The sequence below is a fragment of the Heterocephalus glaber genome, unplaced genomic scaffold, assembly GCF_053883595.1.
Source record: "Heterocephalus glaber isolate CG9 unplaced genomic scaffold, H.glaber_assembly_v1.0 deba00001457, whole genome shotgun sequence".
Lineage (NCBI taxonomy): Eukaryota > Metazoa > Chordata > Mammalia > Rodentia > Bathyergidae > Heterocephalus > Heterocephalus glaber.
In genome coordinates this window covers 42,468,823-42,491,500 of record NW_028258305.1, presented here as the reverse complement: position 1 = coordinate 42,491,500, position 22,678 = coordinate 42,468,823, and the positions used below count along the sequence as shown (strand labels likewise).

General features: G+C 54.5%; 1 protein-coding gene across 5 annotated transcripts in view; it reads left to right on the top strand.

Annotated features, from left to right (window-relative positions):
- The window catches only part of Efr3b (EFR3 homolog B), a 70,149-nt gene that overhangs the window by 35,299 nt on the left and 12,172 nt on the right, over positions 1-22,678 (top strand). For 3 of the 5 annotated variants that reach the window (XM_087216592.1, XM_021253565.2, XM_087216595.1), the window contains exons 5-16: positions 8,475-8,596; positions 13,005-13,154; positions 14,361-14,495; positions 14,849-14,927; positions 15,325-15,460; positions 15,552-15,731; positions 17,120-17,231; positions 17,471-17,522; positions 19,306-19,478; positions 19,941-20,016; positions 20,340-20,501; positions 21,502-21,633. In XM_087216592.1, coding sequence (XP_087072718.1) covers positions 8,475-8,596; positions 13,005-13,154; positions 14,361-14,495; positions 14,849-14,927; positions 15,325-15,460; positions 15,552-15,731; positions 17,120-17,231; positions 17,471-17,522; positions 19,306-19,478; positions 19,941-20,016; positions 20,340-20,501; positions 21,502-21,633 — 1,509 coding nt within the window. The remainder of the gene's footprint in view (positions 1-8,474; positions 8,597-13,004; positions 13,155-14,360; positions 14,496-14,848; positions 14,928-15,324; positions 15,461-15,551; positions 15,732-17,119; positions 17,232-17,470; positions 17,523-19,305; positions 19,479-19,940; positions 20,017-20,339; positions 20,502-21,501; positions 21,634-22,678) is intronic. The other 2 variants (XM_087216593.1, XM_087216594.1) reach the window with 1 other exon arrangement.

The window sequence follows — 22,678 nt, the reverse complement described above, 5'->3', positions numbered from 1 at the left end:
TCTCAGGCAGTGCGGCCCTGCAGGCCCGTGTCAGACTTCTGCGCCCCAGAACCATGAGGTCCAAGTCTCACAGCCACTGAATTGTGGTCATTCATTACAGCAGCCTCCAGAAGCCAAATCTGCTTCCTTCAGTGATTCTCTAGATGCTCCTGAAAGCCTCCAAGGCTCTTGTGCTCCGCCCTCTTGCTCCATTTGCTCCCCTGGACAATGTCATCAACTTCAATGGACTAGAAATGGTGCAGTGCCCAGCACCAGCCTAGCAGCCAGCGCTGCCAGATACCAGTGGGCTAGAGGCGGGCTCCATGGCATCAGGTGGCCCAGCACTGCAAGGCTGCTGAAGCGCTCAGGTCAGAGGCTCGGCACCAGAAAGGCAGGATCTCAGACCAAGGCAGCCAAGGCATCCCACGGCCTGTGCTTCCTGACTGGAGGCTGCAGGGCACGTGGGGGACTCGGGGCAGAAGGAATAGCTTCTCCAGAGTGGCAAGGACTAGATATTCCCAGGAGTTCTTAGAGCTGCAGCAGTTTTGCAAAGACTGAAAGGAGGGACAGCGTAATATGGGTGCACAGGGGGATTTTGCCTTGGCTGGTGGTCAGGAGGTCGGCAGAGCTGATCACATTATAGGGACTGTTTCCTGGCTCTGGTGAAAACTGCTCCAGGGAATCATGATTGGTCAGAACAGCAGCCAGGCACAGTGACGCACACCTTGATCCCAGCACTCTGGGAGGCTCAGGCAAGAGCATCAGGAGTTTGAGCCCCGCCTGGGAAACCTAGTGACTTAGCAAGACCCTGTCCCAAAATAAAAAATAACAGGGCGGGGGATGTAGCCCAGTGTTCAATTCCCAATACTGTAGAATAAAACAAAAACCAGGACTCCAAGGAGAAGTAGGCAGGCAGCATACAAGTTGAAAGCATGTGCTTTGCAAGGTCTGCTTTCCACCTAGGATTTGCCCTAGTGAAGCAGAGAGGCAGCTCCCATCCCCACCCCGGCAGGTAAATGCAGCAGGAAAGGCAGCAGTGCGCAGGCTGTGAGAGAGGTGGGCCTGTGTCTACCTGGTGCGTTTCCCTGTGGTTCTGTGGCTGGTGGCTCAGCATGTCCGACTGCAGAGGAGGGGAAGACTGGCTTTCCTCAGAGAGACTGGTTGGAGCCACAGTGCAGCAGCCCACTCAGCTCCCCCTGTGCAGACCGGGAGGCTGTGTGTGCAGCGTCAGTATTCGGAGCTCGCTTTCTCTTCCTCAGCCAGGCCCCCAGTGACCCTCAGCCTTCACGCAGCCGTGGCTCCTGCCTGCCTGTCCTGGAGGGTGGCAGTCCATTCCTGCAAGCCCATACCCTTTGTTGTATATAAAGAGCCACAACTTTGATCTTGAAAGGGTGGCCTGGCAGTGCCCATGACCTTTGAAATGTCACATGTTCAGTGTTTCCAGTTTGTTGCTATGGAGACCTTCCTCATCATTGCTGTATCTTTAAAAAAAAGGAAAAACTCAACTTTATGCTTTCACGATTTCATGCATTATACAACGAACATTTAAATAAAAGCCATTTGTAAGGTATGAGCAGTGGTGGAGGAGAAGCAAATGGGAAGTCCCTGCTGTCTTGCGAATTTAGAAAAATAGTGACCAGTCCCACAGGTGAACGGGCCCAGTGAGGACTCGCGGACAGTAAGCCAAAGAGGCACCGGGCAGGGGCAGCAACTGTGCTTTGATAGGCAGGGCTGGTAGAGCCCTAGCCATGCCAGTCGGACAGGGCAGGTGCTCTTATATTACCCGAGTTTTACTGATGGGGCATTTGAGGCACAGGGAACCTGAGTAACTTGTCCCAGATCACCATACAATCCGCAAAGAAGTTGGGATTCACATACGGAGCATGACCGCAGCCCCAACACCACACTGCCTCTTGGGAGAGCAGTGAAGGCCTGACTGGGAAGCCACGGGCACCTGCATCTCAGCAGGTGTTGGGGCTTGTGTTTAGGTGTCCCCCCAAGCCTCATGTGAATGAGGTGGGGCTATTTTGGAGGTGGCTAAATGTAGAGTGTGTGATTCAGGGTGCAATGCTAGGCCCCAGAGCACTAGGATTAAGGGTGTGAGTGCTGCCTGCCCCAGGTAGTCTAAATAAGATAAAAGGGCCAGAAAGACGCTGTTAAGGTCCTTTGATGCTTTGCTACCATTGGTCTGGTCCACTGTGAACTGTTGCCCCTCTGCCGTGCCTCCCTGCCTTGGAGCCAGCCGACTACGGACTGAAAACTCTATAGACAGTGAGCTAAATAGACCTTTCCCCCTTTAACGTAGGTGTCGGGTATTTTGTCTCTGCAATGAGAAAAGTAACTAAGATGGCAGGTTTGGGCCCATTTCCCAGGTGGGCTTCACAGTGGATGTGGGCTTTTGATCAGGGCTCCGTGATGTACCCCAGCCAGGCGCTCTGAATCATGGCCGCCAAAACTTCCTGTTTGCCCCTTCCTGTCACCCCCTGGAAGCTGTAGGAGCAGCACGGGGAGGGACTGTCCAGGAGGAACACCGAAGGCCAGCACTCCCTGTCCAGCTTGTCTAACTGTGCTGCCGGGCTCCAGACTCAGAAGGGAAGCTCCTCCCACCAAGCTGTCAGACCCAGAGCTCCTACAAAGCTCTCAGAGGCTGGCACCAAAAGGGCACTTGTTAGCGAGCCCTGCTGCCACTTCTGGGGTACTGAATGGGGCCCAGACCCTGCGCAGTCACATAGACGGCACAGGAGCCAGAGTCCTAGCAGGAAGAGAGTCCTCAGCAGTCTTCCCAGGCAGTCAGGGCCCCAGAGGGGAGGACTGTGTGTCCCAGAGATGGAACCAGGGCAGGGCCACCACCTGAGCCCTACTTTAACCCCAAGCCACCCCCATTCTGTCCTTCAGCGGAGATGCCCCTCTGTCTCCCCAGCCCCAACTGACCTCCACTGCCAAGGACACTCCCTGGTTTTGTCCAATGTGCTGCTCCTCCCAGCCAGCCTCAGAGCGTTTCCATAGCTACTGGTCCAGCCAATTGCCAGTCAGACTGCAGGGGCTGTAGAGAGCCTGCCCCAGAATCTCTAGGGAAGTAGGGCTGGAAAGGCGGGTAATCCTAGCTCTCTGGGAGGCTGAGACAGGAGGATCCCAAATTCAAGCTCAAGTGGGCAACTTAGCAAGACCCTGTCTCAAGATTAAAAAAAAAAAATTTAAAGAAGGTTAGGGATATAGCTCCATGCAAAGACTTTGGGTTCAATCCCCAGTACTAAAAACGGGGAGGGGGCAATCCTATAAGTCCTACCTCTGGAGAGTCTTGTTCTGTAGGCCTGCGGTGGCTCAGAAGTCTGCTTCTGTTTGGTATGTGGGGGGTGAGGGAGCACTGGAGATTGAATTCAGAGTCTTCACACTGTGCTGCATCTCCAGCCCTTCTTCTATTTTTTATTTCAAGACAGGGTCTTGCCAAGTGGCTAAATCACCCAGGCTAGGCTCAAACTTGTGCCCCCTACCTCAGCCTCCCAGAGTGCTGAGATTACAGGCATTACCACCACAGCCAGCTAGAAATCTGCATTTTTATCACACTACCCAGGTAGTTTGGATGCACATTAAAGCTCAAAGGGCAAAGAGCACAGAACCCAGTGTCAGAATTCCTAGGTCTGGGGCCAGCTCCACCCCTCACAGTCAGCTGAGCTGAAGTATCATTCGCTGGCTCCTTTCCGCCTCACGATGCTCTTCTCCCAGGGGGAGCAGTAGATACCCTGTGAAATTCACTGGTTTGCTGAAAATCGTATATGGCAGTGGGGTTGTGGCAGGCTGAAAACTGTGCCCGAATCCTTGGAGGCTGTTCTCTTATGGAAGCAGAGTGCAGATGTGATTCAGTGCAGGATCTTAGCCCAGTGTTATGCTGCATTATCAGGGGATCTACATGCAGTCACAGACATCCTATAACATTGGCCCGAGGGATGTGAGGAAGGAGGCAGACACCTTACAGCTGGGGAAACTGACAAAGATGGAAAGTAGCAAGTGCATTAACAAGTGTTAATGTTGCTGTCACCGCGTGGTGTGTCCCTTTTGCATGTTGCTGCCATCTGTACCTGGCGTTAAAGATGGAGTAGGGAAGCCTGGCGCACACCTGGCTCAAGAAGCTGAGGCAGGAGGATCATGAGTTCGAGGCCAGCTTGGGCAACTTAGTGAGCCCTGGTCAACTGGAATCGTAAGGACTGGGGCATGGGCCTAGCCTGGCTGTTCCTGATGCAGACTCCTGCGTGTCTGTGAAAAGCTTCCTCAAGGGCTCTGTGGCTTTTAAGGGCTTTTCACAGAACAAAGCCTGGGTTCAAACAAAGCAAGCAGGCGATAGTAAAATGATACTTGAAATTTGTTTTTCAGATCAGGTGGGGTGGGGCAGAGAGGGGCCCCGGGCATGTTCTGAATGGGATACTTGTTCCCTGAGGGTTTAGGGCACATCTGCTCACCGCTGGGGCAAGTGCTGCTGCTCAGTGGCTGCAGTACTGACTCTCGGAGGGGCCAAGAAATGGAAACCCGGGGAAACAAGAACCTCACTAATTATATGCGTGGAATCCATATAGTTCCTTTACTCAGGAGTGGGGAGAGTGCCCCTGCATCTTCTCTACTACGTGTTCCTAAGAGGTGACATACACGCTGGAGAGAAGACAGCATGGCCAGCCACTTCTTGCTGGTCTCACAGCCATGGCTGCTGGGCCCCTTCTCGGTCCCCACTCTCCTGCCCCTCGGGGGTACCACTGGCCCTGCCCTGCTGTGTCAGGTGACCTCCAGCCCTTGCGTGGTGCCCCTGGGGGTGTGAGGTCACCATCCGCCTCCCCTGCCCAGGGCGCCTGTCCTCACACTCCCAGTGGGTGCCAGGTCAGGGGAGTGGCCGTCATTTCACTGTCCATACCCGTGGGTGCCTGTCACCACTTCCTGAGGTACAGGCTCCCGCTCTGGGCTCCTGGCTTGGGTCTTACCTGGTTCAATCCTTAACTCCTTTTCCTGTGTTCCCAGAGCCCTCTGTTTATAACATAAATAAACTCGTTCATTAAACTTGTAAAAAAAAACAATGACAAGGGTTAAACTGGTACTGCTTCCTGAGCTTGCCTCGGTTGCTCTGCATATGTATGTTACCCTGGTGACCACCTATAAGAGACGTCCTGGTGCCCCCATCCACACAGCTTCTCTCCGGGCCCCGGGTGACAAGAGGTGAGGGAAACGGGTGTCACGTGGGCCTGCAGCCGTGGAGCGGAGCTCGCTCTACTTGCAGGGAGCCGCCACCAGGTAAAGTCAGCCCGTGAGAAGAAGACTCTCAGCCGTTTCCAGGGAGGAAGAGCACGGAAGAGCAAAACTCCAGTGACAGACAGAGTCCCAGAAGAAAAGAATGAGGGCATTTTGCGGGGGCTGGCCGCTGTAGCAGCCCCGTTGGGACAGATACAGAAGAAGCTGCTAGAGGAGAGCCACGGACGCTTTAGAAAAGGCCCTGTGCCGTGTCGTGTCCCTCCCTGCTTCCCTCAGTGTTGTCATGGAACTTTCTATTTTTTAAAGAAATGGATTTTAATCTCAGTCTTGCCCTGCAGCCAGGGGTAATCGTTGAAACACTTAGACACCTAGACAGCACAGCAAGGTCCTGTGGTGGGCCCCTGGCACCTGAGGAAGAGGGAGTCAAAGCTGACAGACGAGGCCCTGGTGCCTCTGCTGCACCCCCTCAGGAGTGGGGTCTTGTGCGGAGAGAAGGGATCCCGCCTGCTGTGGTTCTCCAGCGGGTGTGGACCGTGCGCTAGAGACCCCAGGCCGACCCAGCGTGCCTGGGGCTGAGGCCGGAATCTGCATGATTAAGTAGCCCCCCACTGCTGCAGCTCTTCGGGGCTTGAAAACAAGTGTCCTTGCTCCTCCAGCCCCACCCTACCTGTGCCCCAGCCTGGGCTGCTAGGCCTGAGGTGCTGCAGGTCCCAGAGGGCAGGGACAGAGACCGGGAGAAGGTTTGTGCCTCCCCAGGCCCTGGCATGCCCCTTCTGTGCTCTGCTTCTGGGAAGTGGACTACTTCCGATTCCACATTGGAGTCAGATCGGGCAGTGTCTGTGTGGCTGGCTCACATCACTTAGCATAATGTCTTCCGGGTTTATCCATGCGGTCAAAAATGACAGGATCTCCTTTTTAAAAGCAGAGTAACATTCCAGTATGCTGTGTGTGTGTGTGTGTGTGTGTGTGTGTTCACATATACCACATTTTCTTTATTCATCTGACACTGAACATTTAGATTGTTTCCATTGCTTGGCTATCTTCAGTCTTCTCACCACAAGAAAGTAAGAGGGAAAGAAGGAATAAGGGAATAAAGGGAGGGGAAGAGGAGAGGGAAAGAAAGTGGTGGATGTATGGGAGGTGATGCATTAGCTTGATTTTGGTGGTTATTTTACAGTCTCTGTGTATATTGAAATAGCTGCTGTATACCTTAAATATATATATATGATTTTTATTTTTAATTACACCTCAGGAAAGTGGAGCAAACCCAGAAGGCCAGGCTTACGGGAGGCTGCGGGAGAAGCCCACAGTGGGTATAGTGGGGTAGAGACTGGGGCCCCTGTACGGAGCCAAGTACTTCAGGATTGGGTCTCAGTCTCTGTGGGATGAAAAGAATCCTCTCTCTCTAAGAAGTAAAAGAAATGGTGTAAAATGCTTAGGGTAGTTCCTGACATTCTGGAAGTTTCTTTCATCTCCATAGCTGTTAGTCACAAACCCTCAAACCAGTGGACGTAAAGTCTGGTCATTCATTTTCCTGACAAAGTCTTTGTTTGACTCTTTTTTCCTCTTTATTGTTGACTTTTTAAAGTCTTTTCCATTCTACAATGTGTACACCCTTACACAGACACAGGAAGTCTTATTTTAAGCTGCCTCATCATATTTGAAACAGATACAGTTTTAAAACCTTAAAAGAACCCTTGTGAACACTGGCTGCTCATTTTACACATGGGAAAACCAAAACATAAAAAATTGAATGTCCTGAATTCGATTCCCAGTACCAAAAAAAAACATGGAATGTCCCACTCTTGGGTCGCATCACCGGCTAAGAGCTAGAGCTGCTGGAACACTCGTCTGTGTGTCGCCTTGGTCTGGACAACACCCTGCCCGTGACCTCCTGTCAGTGTCAGCAGCAGATGTACGTGAGCCACACCCAGCATCCTTTCCCTTGTTTCTGGAACTCTGAACTCATGAATGATCAATGATGTGATCACAGGAGCCACTGCCATCCTCCTGTATTGCCACATCGATACTGCAAACCGTGTCATGTGGATGTACTGCTAATATCAGAACATTCTGTCCTAAACATACATATGTATGCTTCTTCTTTTTTTTTGGTACCGGGGATCGAACTCGGGTCCTTCCACTTGCGAGGCAGGCAGTGGAACCACTGAACTAAATCCCTGGCCCCATATGTATGCATTTTAGATGTGGCTTGGAAGAAAGATCTCCTTATCTGCTTTGTATTTTTGTTTTTTTGGTCTGTTTTTTGAGATGAGGTCTCGCTATGTAGTTCAGGCTGGCCTTGAATGTGCACCAGTCCTCCTGTCTCAGCCTCCCGGTGCCAGGATTACAGGTGTGCACCACGCCCAGCTACTCTGCTTTGTATTTTTTTTTGGTACCCGGGATCGAACTCGGGTCCTTGCGCTTGCAAGGCAGGCGGCGAAACCACTCTGCTTTGTATTTTGACGTCTTATCCTTCAATGGAAAATAGCTGTATATTTACTGTTAAAAGAACAAAACTCGATAGTAATTAATGGTTCTCATGGAAGCTGCTACTTTTCATCTAGAAAAAGTGAACAGTTTTAAATAGGGACATAGGTTGACCACACTGAATATTATGACATAGCTTAACTAGATATTTTTAGGCTGGTATATCCTTGTTAAACCTATACAGATTTAGAAAAAATAAATAATAATACATGGCAAAATAATGAATATAATTTATTGTAAATCTAATCTTTTAGAGTCATTTGGGACACTACATTTAGGACATTAAACAAAACAACTTGTAAGAATTACATTCAATTTTCGGCGATTTGCCTCCCTGTTGTCCAGGTTGCCTGCTGCTTAGCAGGATTCGGCTGAAATTCAGTCTGTATTTAGAACGCTAAGTGCGGCGCCGTGGGACCCAAAAGCTGATCAAGGCCTAACCCGAGGGGCACACTCGCCGTTTACTCACATTTTCGACAGTTGAATGTAATCACCTCTTAAATCAAGGTCTAGGTGTAGTTTCGGGTCCCAGAACTCACCAGGCCCGTGCCTTGACCCTGGCTTTCGCAGGTCCAGTGTCATCCTGACAGCCTTCCCGGCCACGCCGCCCCTCCTCTGCTGCTCCCCAAACAGCCCAGGAAAGTAGAGCCGAGCAGGAAGCCACAGAAGCTGTCCTGGGACTCGTGGTTCTGTGGCTGTGCCAGGCGGGGGCCTGGGGACCCTGGAGTGAGGGTGGAAGGTGAGCTGTCACATGTGTCCCTCCCTCCACCCCGCAGTTTGTGAAGTTCGCCAACATCGAGGAGGACACACCATCCTATCATCGGAGCTATGACTTCTTCGTCTCTCGGTTCAGTGAAATGTGCCACTCGAGCCACGAGGACTCAGAGATCAAGACAAAGTGAGTACCCGAGTTCGATCCCCGGTACCAAAAAAAAAAAAAAAAGACAAATGAGTACAGGAAGGCGAGGGGCCTGCTTGGCTCCTGGGCAAGCGCAGAGGGTCTTAGAAGATGACCTGCCTTAGCAAGCGTGGTGGTGCACACCTGTCATCCCAGCACTCTGGGAGGCTGAAGCAGGAGGATCGGAAATTCAAGCTCAGCCTGGGCAAATTAGCAACTTAGATGACCCTGTCTCAAAATAAAAAAGGGGGCCGAGGATGTACTAGCTCCGTGCAGACCCTGGGCCCCATCCCCAGTCCTGAAAGCACTGATGGCTGTCTGCTCTCACGGGCTCTTCCCGTCCACGGGTGTTGGCGGGTGTGGGTGGGCTGTGCTCCCAGCGTGGTTCCCAGGGAAGAACCTGTGGGGCCAGAAAACAGGGCTGGATGTGAGATAGCCGTCCCTCGCGCCCAATTTGAGAGCCAGGGACAGAGCACACATGCACACACCTCGGTCAGAAGTACACGCGTGTGCTCAGGCAGAAACGGCCACCACCTGCTCTGGCAAAATCTGCGCCACCAGCACAGAGCCCAGTGTGCTCGCGGCCCACCCACTTCCTGTTCCTTCCACCTCCTCCCAGGCCGGTCTCAACCAGGCAGGCACACTCCTGTCCGGGGCTCGGGGCTCTCGCAGTCCCACACCCTGCTCTGCCTATCTCCTTCTAACAAGCTTCACAGTTTGCTTATGTTTTTTATAATTATTATTATTGGGTTGGGGGGAGTACTGGGGATCGAACACAAGGCCTTCACACTGAGCTACATCCCCAAAGCTTTTTTAAAATGTTTTATTTTGAGACAGGGTCTTGCTGAGTTGCCCAGGCTGGGCTCAAACTTGTGATCCTCCTGCTTCAGCCTCCCAGAGTGCTGGGATTACAGACCTGTATATGCTACCGTGCCCGACTCTGTGCTTCGTATTCATTGTCTCTCCCCGCTAGAACGCAAGTGCTAGGAGGTCTGGAGTCATCTTGTGCTAGGGCAACCCTCTGAGAGCAGCAGACACTGGAGATGTGTTTGCTGAGTGAATGACTGACTGAAAGCTTTCAGATAAACATCCTGAATTAGAGAAAACACTTGTCTGTCCACATACTTAAGTTTGTAAAACCGTTTAACTCACAAAAATATGCTCATCCCTACAGAAGTAAAGCCTCTCAGATAAAATCACAGCACTAAACAGGTGCTGACACCAGTGTACAGCAAGTGGCACGTAGGGAGCAAGCAGGATGGTCTGCGCCTCCTCAAGCCCGGGGCGGGCTGTCCTGCACCCCTGAGGGGAGCAGTGTACAGGAGGGACACCCCTCTTCTCCTACCGCCAGCTTCCCGGGAGCCGCTCACTCCTGCAAAGAGGTGGAGGGCTGAGGCAGCCCACGTGTCGGGAACCAGGTGTCGCCAAGTGAGCATAGCTCCACAGCACAGCACTCGCCTGGCACGTGCGAGGCCTGGGTTGCCTCTCCAGCACCACAAAAATACTCCAAGCACCCACAAACCACTACAGAGGAGGCGTCAGGGAAGGTGGAAGAGAAAAGCTGTGGCTGTCACAGGTGCTGGCCCCTTGGCTGGGCCAGCTGTGCAGTCGGGAGACGATGCTGCCCAGGCTGCTACAAGCTTATGCACACAGGTGCACACTCGTGCACACAGCAGCGGCACCAGGAGTCTCCTGAGCATCAAGAGGAAGGCGCCTGAGGCTCGTAGCTAGCAGCCAGGCACCACCATTAGCACCTGCAGACCGGCCCTGTCACCCCTGACAGGAGGCTGCTGGGGAGAGCAGGGCGTCTTCTTGGCACCTTCTTTCCTTCCCCTGGAATACCCTCCCTGTGCTCCTTTCTGTGTTCATCCTCAGCCTGCGCAGACCCCAGCAGCGGCTGATGTGCTGGGTTTCCATTCACCAAGGCCGCTTTGCTCTGGGAACCCTCTGAGAGAACAGCCAGGGTGGTCTCCCCATGGGTGTGCAGGGTGCACACGTGTGCATGCATGTGCGTGTGTGCTTGTTGTGAGACCCCTTGAGTATTCTCTGCACTCCCCTTGGCTTCAGACTCACGGGACCCGGTAGAACAGTAGGTTTCTTCTCCCCCCAAGGCTGATTTTTCTGATCTAATTTTGAAGAAGTCAGTCCTGGATGTCCTAGAATAGGATGCATGTGGAAGGATTGTGGGGAAACTGAAGAAGTGCAAGATAGAAAAAGAAAAACGAATCCATGGGGCCGGGGTATGGCTTATTGTTAAGTGCCTGACTAGCATGCGTGAGGCCCTGTGTTCCATTCCTAGCACTGAAAAAAATATGTATGTGTTCACATTTGCACATGAAGTTCGGGTAGGCATTTTTCCTCCAAACTGGACTGGTTTCTTGTGTTTGTTTGTTTGTTTGTTTTTTTGGAACCAGGGATCGAACTCAGGACCTTGAGCCGGGGATTTAGCTCAGTGGTTCCACCGCCTGCCTCACAAGCTCAAAGACCCGAATTCAAACCCTGGTACCAAAAAAAGAAACAAAACAGAAGTCAGGACCTTGCACTTGTGAGGCAGATGGTGGCACCACTGAGCTAAGTCCCTGGCCCCCGGGCTGGTTTCTTGCCAGCCAGGCATCGTGGTTGGGACAGACGAGCCCACGTTTGAGCTGCTCTCAAGCGAGCACGGAGCACCCTTGACCTAAAGGCAAGAATGGCCGGTGGGGGGAGCAGCGCCCGTGCCTGCACACCCAGACATGGGCCGGGGGGCAGGGGCAGGCACCGAGGCTGGTGATTCCCCTGCAGCCAGCAGGCCTAGCTGGTCCTCGGCCAGGTGCTGTTAGGCTCATACCCACCAGGGACAGTCGCCGGGGAAGGCCCGGGGCCCCACTTAAACTGGAGCTGAAAGTGCAACTGGCAACTACACATTTAGAGAAACTGCTCAACACGAATAATCACCAGGGCGGGAGATTTAGCTCAGTGGTTCCGCCGCCTGCTGTGCAAGCGCAAGGACCCGAGTTCGATCCCCGGTACCAAAAAAACAAAACAACACGAATAATCGCCAAAGGGATGTGAACCAAAATAGCTACACGATGTGAGGGTTTCTGAGCCGTAAAATGAGAGCAGATATTAAGGTGAGACCCCCAGTGCCACTGCAGGGCCCCGGGGACAGCATCCGGTGGCCTGTGCTGGGCCGGGTGGGAAAGCTGGAAATACTGGAGGACTCTTCTCACCTTTGGGTCACTGATTCCACTCAGGCCAGCGACTCAGAAATGAACTGAAATATTGTACACAGGGAGTGGGGTCCACCATAGCATCCCTGTGATGGCAAAATCATGGGAAACGACTGAAAGGACCTGCAAGGGCCTGGTCCAGAAAGTTCATTTAATGTGTTTATGAAAGGCTAATGGTATTCAAAAGTGCCTAGATTGTTATGTAAGAGAAAAGCCAATACAAATTAAATGTGCAACCAGTTCTAATTGTTACCTGTGATGTATAGAAGAAAAGAAAGATGCCGGCTGGGCATGGTGGCACAGCCTGTAGTCCCAGCTACCGAGGCTGAGGCAAGTCCCCAGCTCGGGCAACCTAGAGAGGCCCTGTCTCAAAATAAAGTAAAGGGGCTGGGTCAGCATTCCGGACGGCCAAGGCAGAAGAGTGCGTGTTCAAGCTCAGCCTGCACAGCTTGGCAAGATTCTACCTCAAAACCAAAAATGTTAAAGGTCTGGGGATAGAGCTTAGTGCAAAGGCCCGGGGTTTGGTCCCTAGTGCCTCCCTCCTCACCCTAAAAATTAAAGGACTGGGGATGCAGCATAATAGTAGAGCACTCACCTAGCATGCACAAGGCCCTGAGTTCGAGTCCCAGCTCAAAATGCCAATAATGGTTATCATTGAGTAGTGATGGTGAGAGCATACTTTTTATAATTAGCATGTAATCAGAAAAACGGTTTTATTTTTGTAAAAAGAGAATAAAAGGAACTTTAGGCTGAAATAAAGGGGGCAGTAAAGCGGACTCCTTCCCGCACAGCCAGAGCAGTAGGCTCTGGGGTGTGAGGGGCAGTCACCCCCTGGCTTCTTGGCCATTTAGTTCTGCCATGGCCCCTGGTGCCCAGAGAGCCTCAGCTCAGTGCCTTTCTGCACACCTCGCCCTGCCCCAGCTGCTGCTCACCCTGCTTCCGCCCCTCGAGTCCCCTGCAGCACCAGGAGCTCTGCTGGCCTGGGCCAGACACCGATGAGGGGATGGGGCCAGGCCAGCCTGGGCTCACCAAGACAAGCCAGAGGCTTGGCTCCTGGGCCTGCCCACCGCACAGGACACCGGCCCCAAGGAGGAGCAGGTGCTCTCCCTCTGCCTGGGATGGACAGTGTGTCCCGGCCCTGCCCTGTGCTCCTGGCCGCGGAAGCAGCACATCTACACCCATTCCGCCTCTCCTCACAGAATCCGAATGTCTGGCATCAAAGGTCTGCAAGGGGTGGTGAGGAAGACGGTGAATGATGAACTGCAGGCCAATATCTGGGACCCGCAGCACATGGACAAGATCGTCCCCTCGCTGCTTTTCAACCTGCAGCACGTGGAGGAGGCAGAGAGGTGAGCACCTGGATGTGGACAGCGTGAGTCTGCCGCCTGCCTGCTGGGCCCACATGGCTGGGCCAGGATCGGGCTGTGGCGTGTTCTGCAGAGTCAGAGCTGGCCCCCAGGAACCTTGGGTCAGGCCTTCTGCGGGCTGCTGTCCTCTCCGCCTCTGCCACAGTGAAGGGAGGACAGCAGTAATGCCGGCCTCCCTCGGGGCAAGTGTGCTGCTGGGAACACCAAGGACCAAGGGTCAGGTTCGTCTCTCTGGAAGCAGCAGGCCAGGGAGGTCCAAAGTTCGTTCTGAGGCTCCAGTTACTGAGGGCTTTCCCTTTGGACCCTCCTTCCTCGCTCACTTCCTGATTCTATTTCAGGCCTGCTTAGCTGGGTGTGGGGATGCATGCTTGTAATCCCAAAACTCCAGGAGGCTGAGGCAGGAGGATGGCACGTTCAAGCCCAAGGCAATTAGTGAGTTAGAAAGAGTTATGTCTCAACATGAAATTTTTTTTTTAAAGGGCTGAGGGTATAGCTCAGTGCAAAAGCCCTGAACTCAATCCCTAGTGCCACAAACAAAAACACATGTGCCTGATCAGCCACAGCCACCGAAAAAGAGCTGCAGATAAGTGGGCTTTAATCTGGGACCTCCTAAACTTGTGCTTACCCCTGTGGAACGGGATGGAGGGTAAGGGTCACGTTGCCGTCTGACCTCTGCTATCTATGCAGGGTAAAGATATGTACTGCACCTGTCACTTTCTGCCTCTTGAGCCTGGAGGTGAGACTGGCAGGGGAGGTGGTGTGCCCCCTAGTGGCTGTTACCGGAATCGTCGCTCACTGCCGAGCTCTCACTAGTTTCAGGTGGTCTTGGGGCCCCATTCAGTGTGAGGATGTACTCGCTGTGCCTTGGGTACCATTTAGGTACACAGAAATACTCGTGGTCAGCGCCTCACCTGGCTCATGGTGCGCAGTGTCCTCCCACAGGGGCACATCAGAATTTCCAGAAAAGGCACTATCCCATCGGCCCCAGGCTTCCTCCACTCTGGGCTTCCTTACGCTGTTTCATTTCTGACAGCCATGATGTCTCCCTGTCGCCTGGAGCAGGCATTGTCTAGTGCCTGCTTGTCCTGACGCCATGGTTTGTGTGGAGAAAGTACAGAAACCCGGGATGCACAAAGCCTGCCTCGCAGCATGGCCTCCCCTCTTACTCACATGGCTCTGTTTCCACAGCCGGTCTCCCTCCCCGCTGCAAGCACAGGAGAAGGAGAAGGAGAACCCGGCAGAGCTGGCAGAGAGGTGCCTGAGGGAGCTGCTGGGCCGGGCAGCCTTCGGCAATATTAAAAACGCCATCAAGCCTGTTCTCATGTGAGCCGAGTGTCCCTGCCCCTCCCGCCCTCGGCCCTGGAACATTCCAGGACTGGCGTCTTCCTGCTGGCTTGGGGGATGGCACAGCTGTGGGGCCACGGCCAAGTGTGTCCCCTTTCAGTACCTGTGTTGCCTGCATTGTGATGGCAAAGCTACCACCCAGTGGCGCTTTGGGAGCCGATGGGAGAGCGCCCAGCTTCGTTCGCTGGTCCCTGTCCAGCTCTGGGGCTGGGACTTCATCACTCCCCGTCACCTCCACCTGTCAGCCCCGCCGCACTTCCCCCAGGAACTGCCAGGGGCTCTCAGGAGTTCACCCCTGCCCTCAGCTCACCCCGATGTTCTCTCCCCCACAGCCATCTGGATAACCACTCCCTGTGGGAACCCAAGGTGTTCGCCGTCCGCTGCTTCAAAATCATCATGTACTCGATTCAGGTAGAGCGGCCTCCCCATCCCTCTTGTCCCCCTTGCCCGGGCGCCGCTGGAGGAGGACGGTCACTAACCTGGAATTGGCACTGGCCCCGGGGCGGTGCCTTCAGCAGCACTGGCTGAGCCGTGTGGCCTCGTGGCCCTAGCCAGGAAGCCCTGGGCCGGGGGAAAGGAAAAAGGCGGCGATATTTTTAAATGAACGTTTCAGCCTTTGCAGTGAAAGGGACCAGGAGAATGTGGCACGGCAGGTCTTCACGGAACCCGGCTCGTCCCTATGGCCCAGGGCGGGGGCTGGTGCCACCTCGGGGTCCCCAGCCTTGGGACGACCCCAACCGCTGGGCCCGGAGAGGGCTGCCCTGGCCACGGGGGGAGCTGTTCGGGACCAGGTGTCTTCCTCCCCCAGCCGCAGCACTCCCACCTGGTTATCCAGCAGCTCCTGGGCCACCTGGACGCCAACAGCCGCAGCGCTGCCACGGTGCGCGCGGGCATCGTGGAGGTGCTGTCAGAGGCTGCGGTCATAGCCGCCACCGGCTCCGTGGGTAAGGGGCCTGGAGCGGGCGAGGGCGCTCTGTGACCGGCGTGTGCTGCAGAGGGCGCCCTGACTCCGGCCTCGCTCCCCGCTGCACCCAGGCCCCACGGTGCTGGAGATGTTCAACACGCTGCTGCGGCAGCTGCGGCTCAGCATCGACTACGCGCTGACGGGGAGCTACGACGGGACGCTGAGCCTGGGCAGCAAGATCATCAAGGAGCACGAGGAGCGCATGTTCCAGGAGGCCGTCATCAAGACCGTCGGTGCGGGGCGGGGCCTGGGTCAGCTGTGGTTACTGAGTTATTCACGGACCGCGGGGAATACAGTCAGCCGTGGCGCAAACGGCCTGGCCCAGGCAGCCCCTGAGTGAGAACACAAAACAGCCTGGACGGGCTTCTCAGCCTGGGCTTCTGGTCAAAGACAACTCTGCCCCTCCTTAGCTGCTTTGGGGACGGAGCGGAGGTGGGGACTGAGGAAGGGGAAGGGGAGGAAGCCACAGGGGCAATGTGTGCACCTGGATGTGGAGAACTAGAGCTGTCCCTGCACAGCGTGGGTCCTTGCTTTAGTGGAAAGGGGAAAGCTAAAGCACAGGCACATTTGCAGGCCAAAGCTTTCACTGGAGGCTGAGGAGGGAGGGAGAGGCCTCCAGTCTGATGGGCAGAGGAGGGGCGCACTGTGCTGCAGGGGCTGGGCCTGCGCACAGCAAAACAGAGGCCCGTTTTGTGGGGTGCTGCAGTGGACTGGGGTCCGACAGTCACTGTCAGTCCTGGCGTCGTAGCTCCGGGGAACCCTCCTGGCTCAAGGAGTGGCTGTCCCACTGAGGTGATGCCTCTCTTCCTGGTGGCCTCTCCCAGGAGGCTCTGCATTTCCCAGAACATCGGTAACTCCCCTTCATGCCAGCGGCTGGAGGCTGGAGGCCTCTCCACCATGGACAGTCTGGGACTCAGGCCAGTAACTGGGTGTCCTGTGAGCCCTAAACGTCACCCTTTCCTGGTGCTCTCCATCTTGAAGGGGAGTGAGACAGGCCAGGGAGGCTGAGGGGCAATTAACTGTGCTCTGTTGGCAGTTTTAAAATACTGAAATGCCAGTATCCGAAGTTTTAGGGTGAAGGATACAAACTGAAAGTGAAGCCTTGTTCTGCTTTCAATTACCTGTTGGGCATTTTAGGTCCAAGAGAAGAGTCAGGGGCTTAGCAAAACCTGTTACTTCTGCCTCAGAAGAAAACACAAATCTGATTTTAACAAGTGACAGGTCAAGGGCCCAGGTTACTTTGCCCCTTGTCCCTGTGGTGGTCTTTGATTTCATCAAAGCCGCCCCTCAGGTGTGTGAGAAGCCCCTCACCTCAGAGCCTTCCTGCCCCATCCCTCTGAGCTTCCTCTGACTTAGAAGGCGGCAGGGCCGGACAATGAGGTCGGGAGCCGCATGGAGGCAGGGCCTGCCTGCCCCAGGGGACCAGCTGCGTGTGGGCACAGGCCTGTTGGGTGGCTGGGCTCCTGCCCTGTCCCATCCTGCCTGGCTTCTCCATCCTCCCAAGGCCATAGCTGCAGCACCTCAGGAATGAACAGGCCAGGAGCGGAAAGGGAACTCCGGGCCTTCCTCTAGGGGCGCCCAGACCTGCCTGCCCTGGGCAGTTCCTCTCCAACCTGCAGCTCTCCGCCTCTCCCCGCAGGCTCCTTTGCCTGCACGCTGCCCACCTACCAGCGCTCTGAGGTGATCCTCTTCATCATGAGCAAGGTGCCGCTGCCCACCCTACACCACGCCGTGGACGCCGGGAGGACAGGGTGAGCATCTGCCTGTCCCCTCCTGAGTCTTCTGCCCTCGCTCTGAGGTAGAGATTCTTCACCGTTCCTCTTCAGCGGTTGGTGGGACCCACAGAACCTCCTTCAGGGGGAGCGTTAATCCCCTGGTGTGCGTCCCATCTGGAAGTCACCATCCCGGGTACTCAAGATCAGCCTCATGGGGAGAACTGGGTGGGCAGGTGTGGGGTCTCCAGCCTGGTGAGTGTGTCTCTGGCCCACAGGGAGAACAGGAACCGCCTGACCCAGATTATGCTGCTGAAATCCCTCCTTCAGGTGAGCCTCTCCTACTCCCACTCCTGCTCTGCCCTGCAGGACACAGCTTCCCGTGAGGGACTAAAAGAAGGCCACCATATACAGCTGGGCAAGCTGCATACTGCACAAATATGCCCAGCCAGAAGGACGAGTGAGGGGCGAAACTCCAGCTACTCAGTAGCCGGGCTGGCTCCCCCAAACTGGGGTCACCCAGAGCAGGGCAAATAGCTGTTCTGATTTTCAGTTTTCTTATCGGCTGCTAATAACCCTGTCACTTAAGCAGTGTGTCTTGAGACGGCACCTTCTGGCCCCATCTCCCCAGCACCCTTCCTAGGTCTGTCTCCCTCGGTTTCCCCCACTTACCTCTTGGCCCTGTGCCTATCCCATCTCCCACCTGCCACCTGCCATCTTTTCCCTCTGCAGCAGTTCATATGGCTTGCTTTTGTTTCTTTTTCCTTCTTTCTTTGTTTTTAGTACTGGGGTCAAATCCAGGGATTCTCTGCCCCTGAACTACACTCCCAGCCCTTCCTACCTTACTTACTTATTTGTTTATATTTTGAGGCAGGGTCTTCCAAAGTTGCTAACTTGCCGAGGCAGAACTCAAATTTTCAATCCTCCTGCCTCAGCCTCTCTCGGGGCTGGGATACAGGAGTGTGCAACTGCACCCAGCTCATCTGCCCCCTTCCGTCCCTGGAGCCTCCATCCAAGATTCTCAAACACTATGTTTCTCACGGCCGGCGAGGCTCCCGGAGCTTGTGCGCAGGGCTTTGTAATGCGCTCCTCGGGCACTCTCTGCCCAGCCCTGGGTCTGGTGTCTCGCACCTGGGTTGATCTCACAGTCACTCTCTCTCCACCTCTTGAGCTGTTAACGGCAGCCACAGGGAGATTTTCTAGAGATGCTGCTCCCGGGAGTTGCCCCTTATCTCTCAGTGGATTGCAGCTCACAGTGCATGGCTGGACAGTTGGAGGGTCCCATGCCCATTCCCTCCCCAGACCCCATCTCCCACCCGCTCTGTCCCTGTCTGGCCGTGCCAGCCTGGACAGACCCCCACCCCCACCCTCCCCTTTGCACCACATGACTGTAACTATAACGCTCACCCTGCCCACCCCAAGTAACCCAGTCACCTCCTCAGATCTTCACGGGGCTGCTGAGTTCACCTACTTAGGTGTGTGCCCGACACCTCATGGAGGTGGCAGACGGGCTCGCTCACATAGTCCCTGCTTCAGTGAACGGGTCGCTGCGATGCTGCGCTGGGCTGGACCTTGGAGTTGCCTTCCCTCTGATGCAGTGTGTCTGTTCGTGTTTTGGGCTGACTTTACTCAGAGATCAGGTCGTTGTCACTGCACTGGGAGAGACCTCACCAGATGGAGTCTGTGTCCCGGGGCGGTGGTCACGGGGTCTCATTCTTCAGCCCGGCCACACAAACTCTCCTGCTTTGTAGTTCTCATGTCTGTCCACACTCTGGCTGAAGCACTGTGCCTGCGGTGGCTGTTGTCCCTCAGCTGGTTGCAACCTTGGGTCCAGGAGCTCCCTGGCCCTTGCTCCTCTCTGCTGCTCATCCCTTGCTTGCTTTTAACATTCAGTGTCCCTGTCCCTGTCCACCCACCTGTCTACTGAGCAGTGCCAAACAGTTTGTCTAGGTGGATGCTGGAGTGTTCCGAAAAGTTGTGTGGCATCCAAAACCTGAGAGGGAGAAAGCTGATGGGTACTTGCTAAGACGCAGCTTCCGCTGGCTGTTTCTGCATGTGCGGGCTGCACCTAAGAGGGACCCATTCCTAGCACACCTCTGTGGGGCCCCTGCAGGTATCCACAGGTTTCCAGTGCAGCAACATGATGTCGGCGCTGCCCAGCAACTTCCTGGACCGCCTGCTCTCCACCGCTCTCATGGAGGATGCAGAAATCCGTCTCTTTGTTCTAGAGATTCTCATCAGTTTTATCGATCGTCATGGCAACCGCCACAAGTTCTCTACCATCAGGTGAACTTGGGCTCTTGCCTGCAGTTTTGTGTGATGGGGGAGAAGACTCCTGGAAGGGCCTGTCTTCTTGCCCAGTAGCCTCACACCCCGGCAGGAGGACAGGTCGTAGATTCAGGGTGATCCCCTGCATTGACCTTGGAATCCTGCAAGGGGATCAGATGGAAGCAGAAGTGTGCCTGGAGGTTTGAGGGATGAAAAGGAAGTGCTGAAGGTGATTTTCAGGCTGGGGGAAGAAGGAGTGTAGTGTTATCAGTGGAGACTGAATTTGGGGGATCTGAGGTTTAAGAGAAAGGAACAGGAACTTGAGAATGTGGGAGAAATTGGAGACTGGGCTGAGAACCAGGGCCAGGAGAGTGTGGGAGACTTTGGTGACACCTTACAGCCTTGGGGATAAAGCCCAGTGACACTGTGTGACCCAGAATGGCTCACCCAGGGCTAAGGGGTCCCTCTGTCCCTGTCCAGCACCCTCAGTGACATCGCGGTCCTGAAGCTGAAAGTGGACAAGTGCTCCCGACAGGACACCGTCTTCATGAAGAAGGTAGCCAGTGAGCCCCAAGCAGGCCAGGCCAGTGGGCCCAGCACCCCACCCTGCCCCTCCACCCCCACCCCAGCCTGAAGCCCACAGTGATCCTCACTGCCAGGGCCACAGCACCCCTACCCCTGCTGAGCCAGTCCGTGGCCACGGGTCACGTGCTGCTGCTCCAGCTGGGTTTGGGGCAGCTTTGGTTGCCCGTGTTTCTGGAGCCCATCTGTCCCTAGCAGTGCACTCCCACAGGGATTCACTTCCTCTGGGTCTGCTTTAAAGACTTCCGCTCCCACCCCACCCACTGTGGCTGTCCTCTGCCCTGCTCCCATCTGCAGCACTCCCAGCAGCTGTACAGGCACATCTACCTGAGCTGCAAGGAGGAGACCAACATGCAGAAGCACTATGAAGCGCTGTACGGCCTGCTGGTGCTCATCAGCATCGAGCTGGCCAACGAGGAGGTGCTGGTGGACCTCATCCGCCTGGTGCTGGCTGTTCAGGTGGGGCCTGGGGGGCAGAACATGGGGACCAGGATCATGGACAGGGTAAAAAGTAAAAGTACAGAGTAGCAGCTGTTTAGCAGTTGTTCCACAGCCTAGGAATGCTGTACTCTTAGCTGACTATTCCTCTACGAAGATCCCCATGGTCTTGTCTGGGGAACCCCAGAGATTACTTAATTTTTGGCTGTGGTTCATTCTCAATCAGTGGTGCTAGGCAGGGCCTGAGATTTCCAAGATGTGCCTGTGTGAAGGATAACCCCAAGGGAGGTGGGATGGGTCCTTGGACCTCACAGGCTGGGTCCTCCAGGTCTGAAGCCAGGTGGGCACCATATCCCTGCAGGGGGCAAGCCTGGGAATTCAGTGAGGGGTGGTCTTGGACCACCTGCTTGACTGCTAATTCTGCAGGGCTGACCTAGACACTAGACACTATTTTCTCAATTCTGTTCACCCTGAAGAGGTAAAGTTTGGGATTCCTTTGTGTCTCGGTCACCTGATGACTCTCACAGGTTTCGTAGTTTAACATGGAAACCCACATTAGCAGGCTGCCCGGTAATGCCCTCCTAGAGTCAGCTCTATGGTAAAGGACCCCGAATCCCAGCAGTGGGGTTACAGAGGGCATGGGCAATAACAGATGCTGCAGCTGTGACTGCCCCATGGGAGTTGGGAGCACTGCCTCTGTATTCAGTATTTCAGACCCCCAGTTCATGGGTTCTCCATTTCCTTCAGCATTAATGAGGGTGACCGTGGCTCCCAGGAAATTATGGGTGAGCCTAGAAAGAAATGAGTCATCCCTAAAGAAGTTTGGGGAAGGGCTGGAGGTTTAGCTCAGTGGAGCCAGCGCCTGCCTGGCAAGCACAAGGTCCTGAGTTCAATCCCCGGTTCCAGGAAAAAAACCCAACATTGTGGTCCTAAAGAAGTTTGAGGAAAGTTGGGTGGAGGGTGGGGACTCGAGTGGAGTTTGTCATTGAAAAGCTCCAGAGGCCCATCTGTGTTGCCACAGGACGTGGCCCAGGTCAACGAGGAGAACTTGTCCGTGTACAACCGCTGCGCCCTCTACGCCCTGGGCGCAGCCTACCTGAACCTCATCAGCCAGCTTACCACGGTGCCCGCCTTCTGCCAGCACATCCACGAGGTCGGTGTCCTCTTGATTCTGAGCGCTGGGCCCTGGGTGGGCGGGCTCCCGGGACCCTCTTCCCCCCAGCTGCAGTGGACTCTGCTTAGTCTTCCACATAGAAGACAGGGTTGAAATCAGAACTCATGATAGCAAGAAGTCACACGGCCGGCATTTCCCCCACCAGATACAGCACAGGAGGGCCGGGTTGGCATGGGAGTGCCCTGTACCCGCTTCCGGGCCCCACACAGGGAAGCGCATACCCCTCAGAGTGTGTGGACCAAAGCTGCTTAATAAGAGCTTGTGCCATAAAAGTTTGCACCTACCTTGAAAGCAGCGGGAGTAGAATAACGAACATCCATTAGCTATCATGCAAAGTAAATATTGAGATTTCCCTGCATTTATTTCATCTATCTCCTTTTTTCTCCTTTGCTGAAATGGTTTTAAATAAATCCCAGCTCTCTGCCCTTGCACACTACATATATCAGTATGCATGGCTCAAAACAAAACAAAGCAAAACATGGGCACCTCCCTCTGGGACTGTCATGCTATTCACATGCTTAACTCTCCAAAAATCACCTGCTGTCTGGGAGGCTGACACAAGATGATTGCAAGTACAGACCTATCCCAGACAACTTAGCAGCCTCTTGAGACCCTGTCTCAAAATAAAAATGTTAGAAAGAGCTGGGGATGTAGCTCAGTATGAAAGTTTAATCCCCAGCACCCCAAAAGAAGAACAGGGGGAGGGGTGGAGGAGGAGGAGGAGCAAATCCCTTAGTATATCTAATACCCAGTCTGTAGTCAGTTGTATGAAGATCTTTTAAAACATGCTAAGTAGGGCCGGGGATGTAGCTCAAGGGCACCACACCTGCCTCGCAAGCGCAAGGTCCTGAGTTCCATCTCCTGTACCAAAAAAAAAACATGCTGAAGTATTTATAGGATATGATGTCCAGGATTAACTCTAGATGCACTGTCCATGCAAAGTTGAAAGAAACTGCAGGTCTCAGCTGGCCTGGGCTGGCCGAGATGTGGGCAGGGACAGTGTGGCCATGCCAGCGACCACACC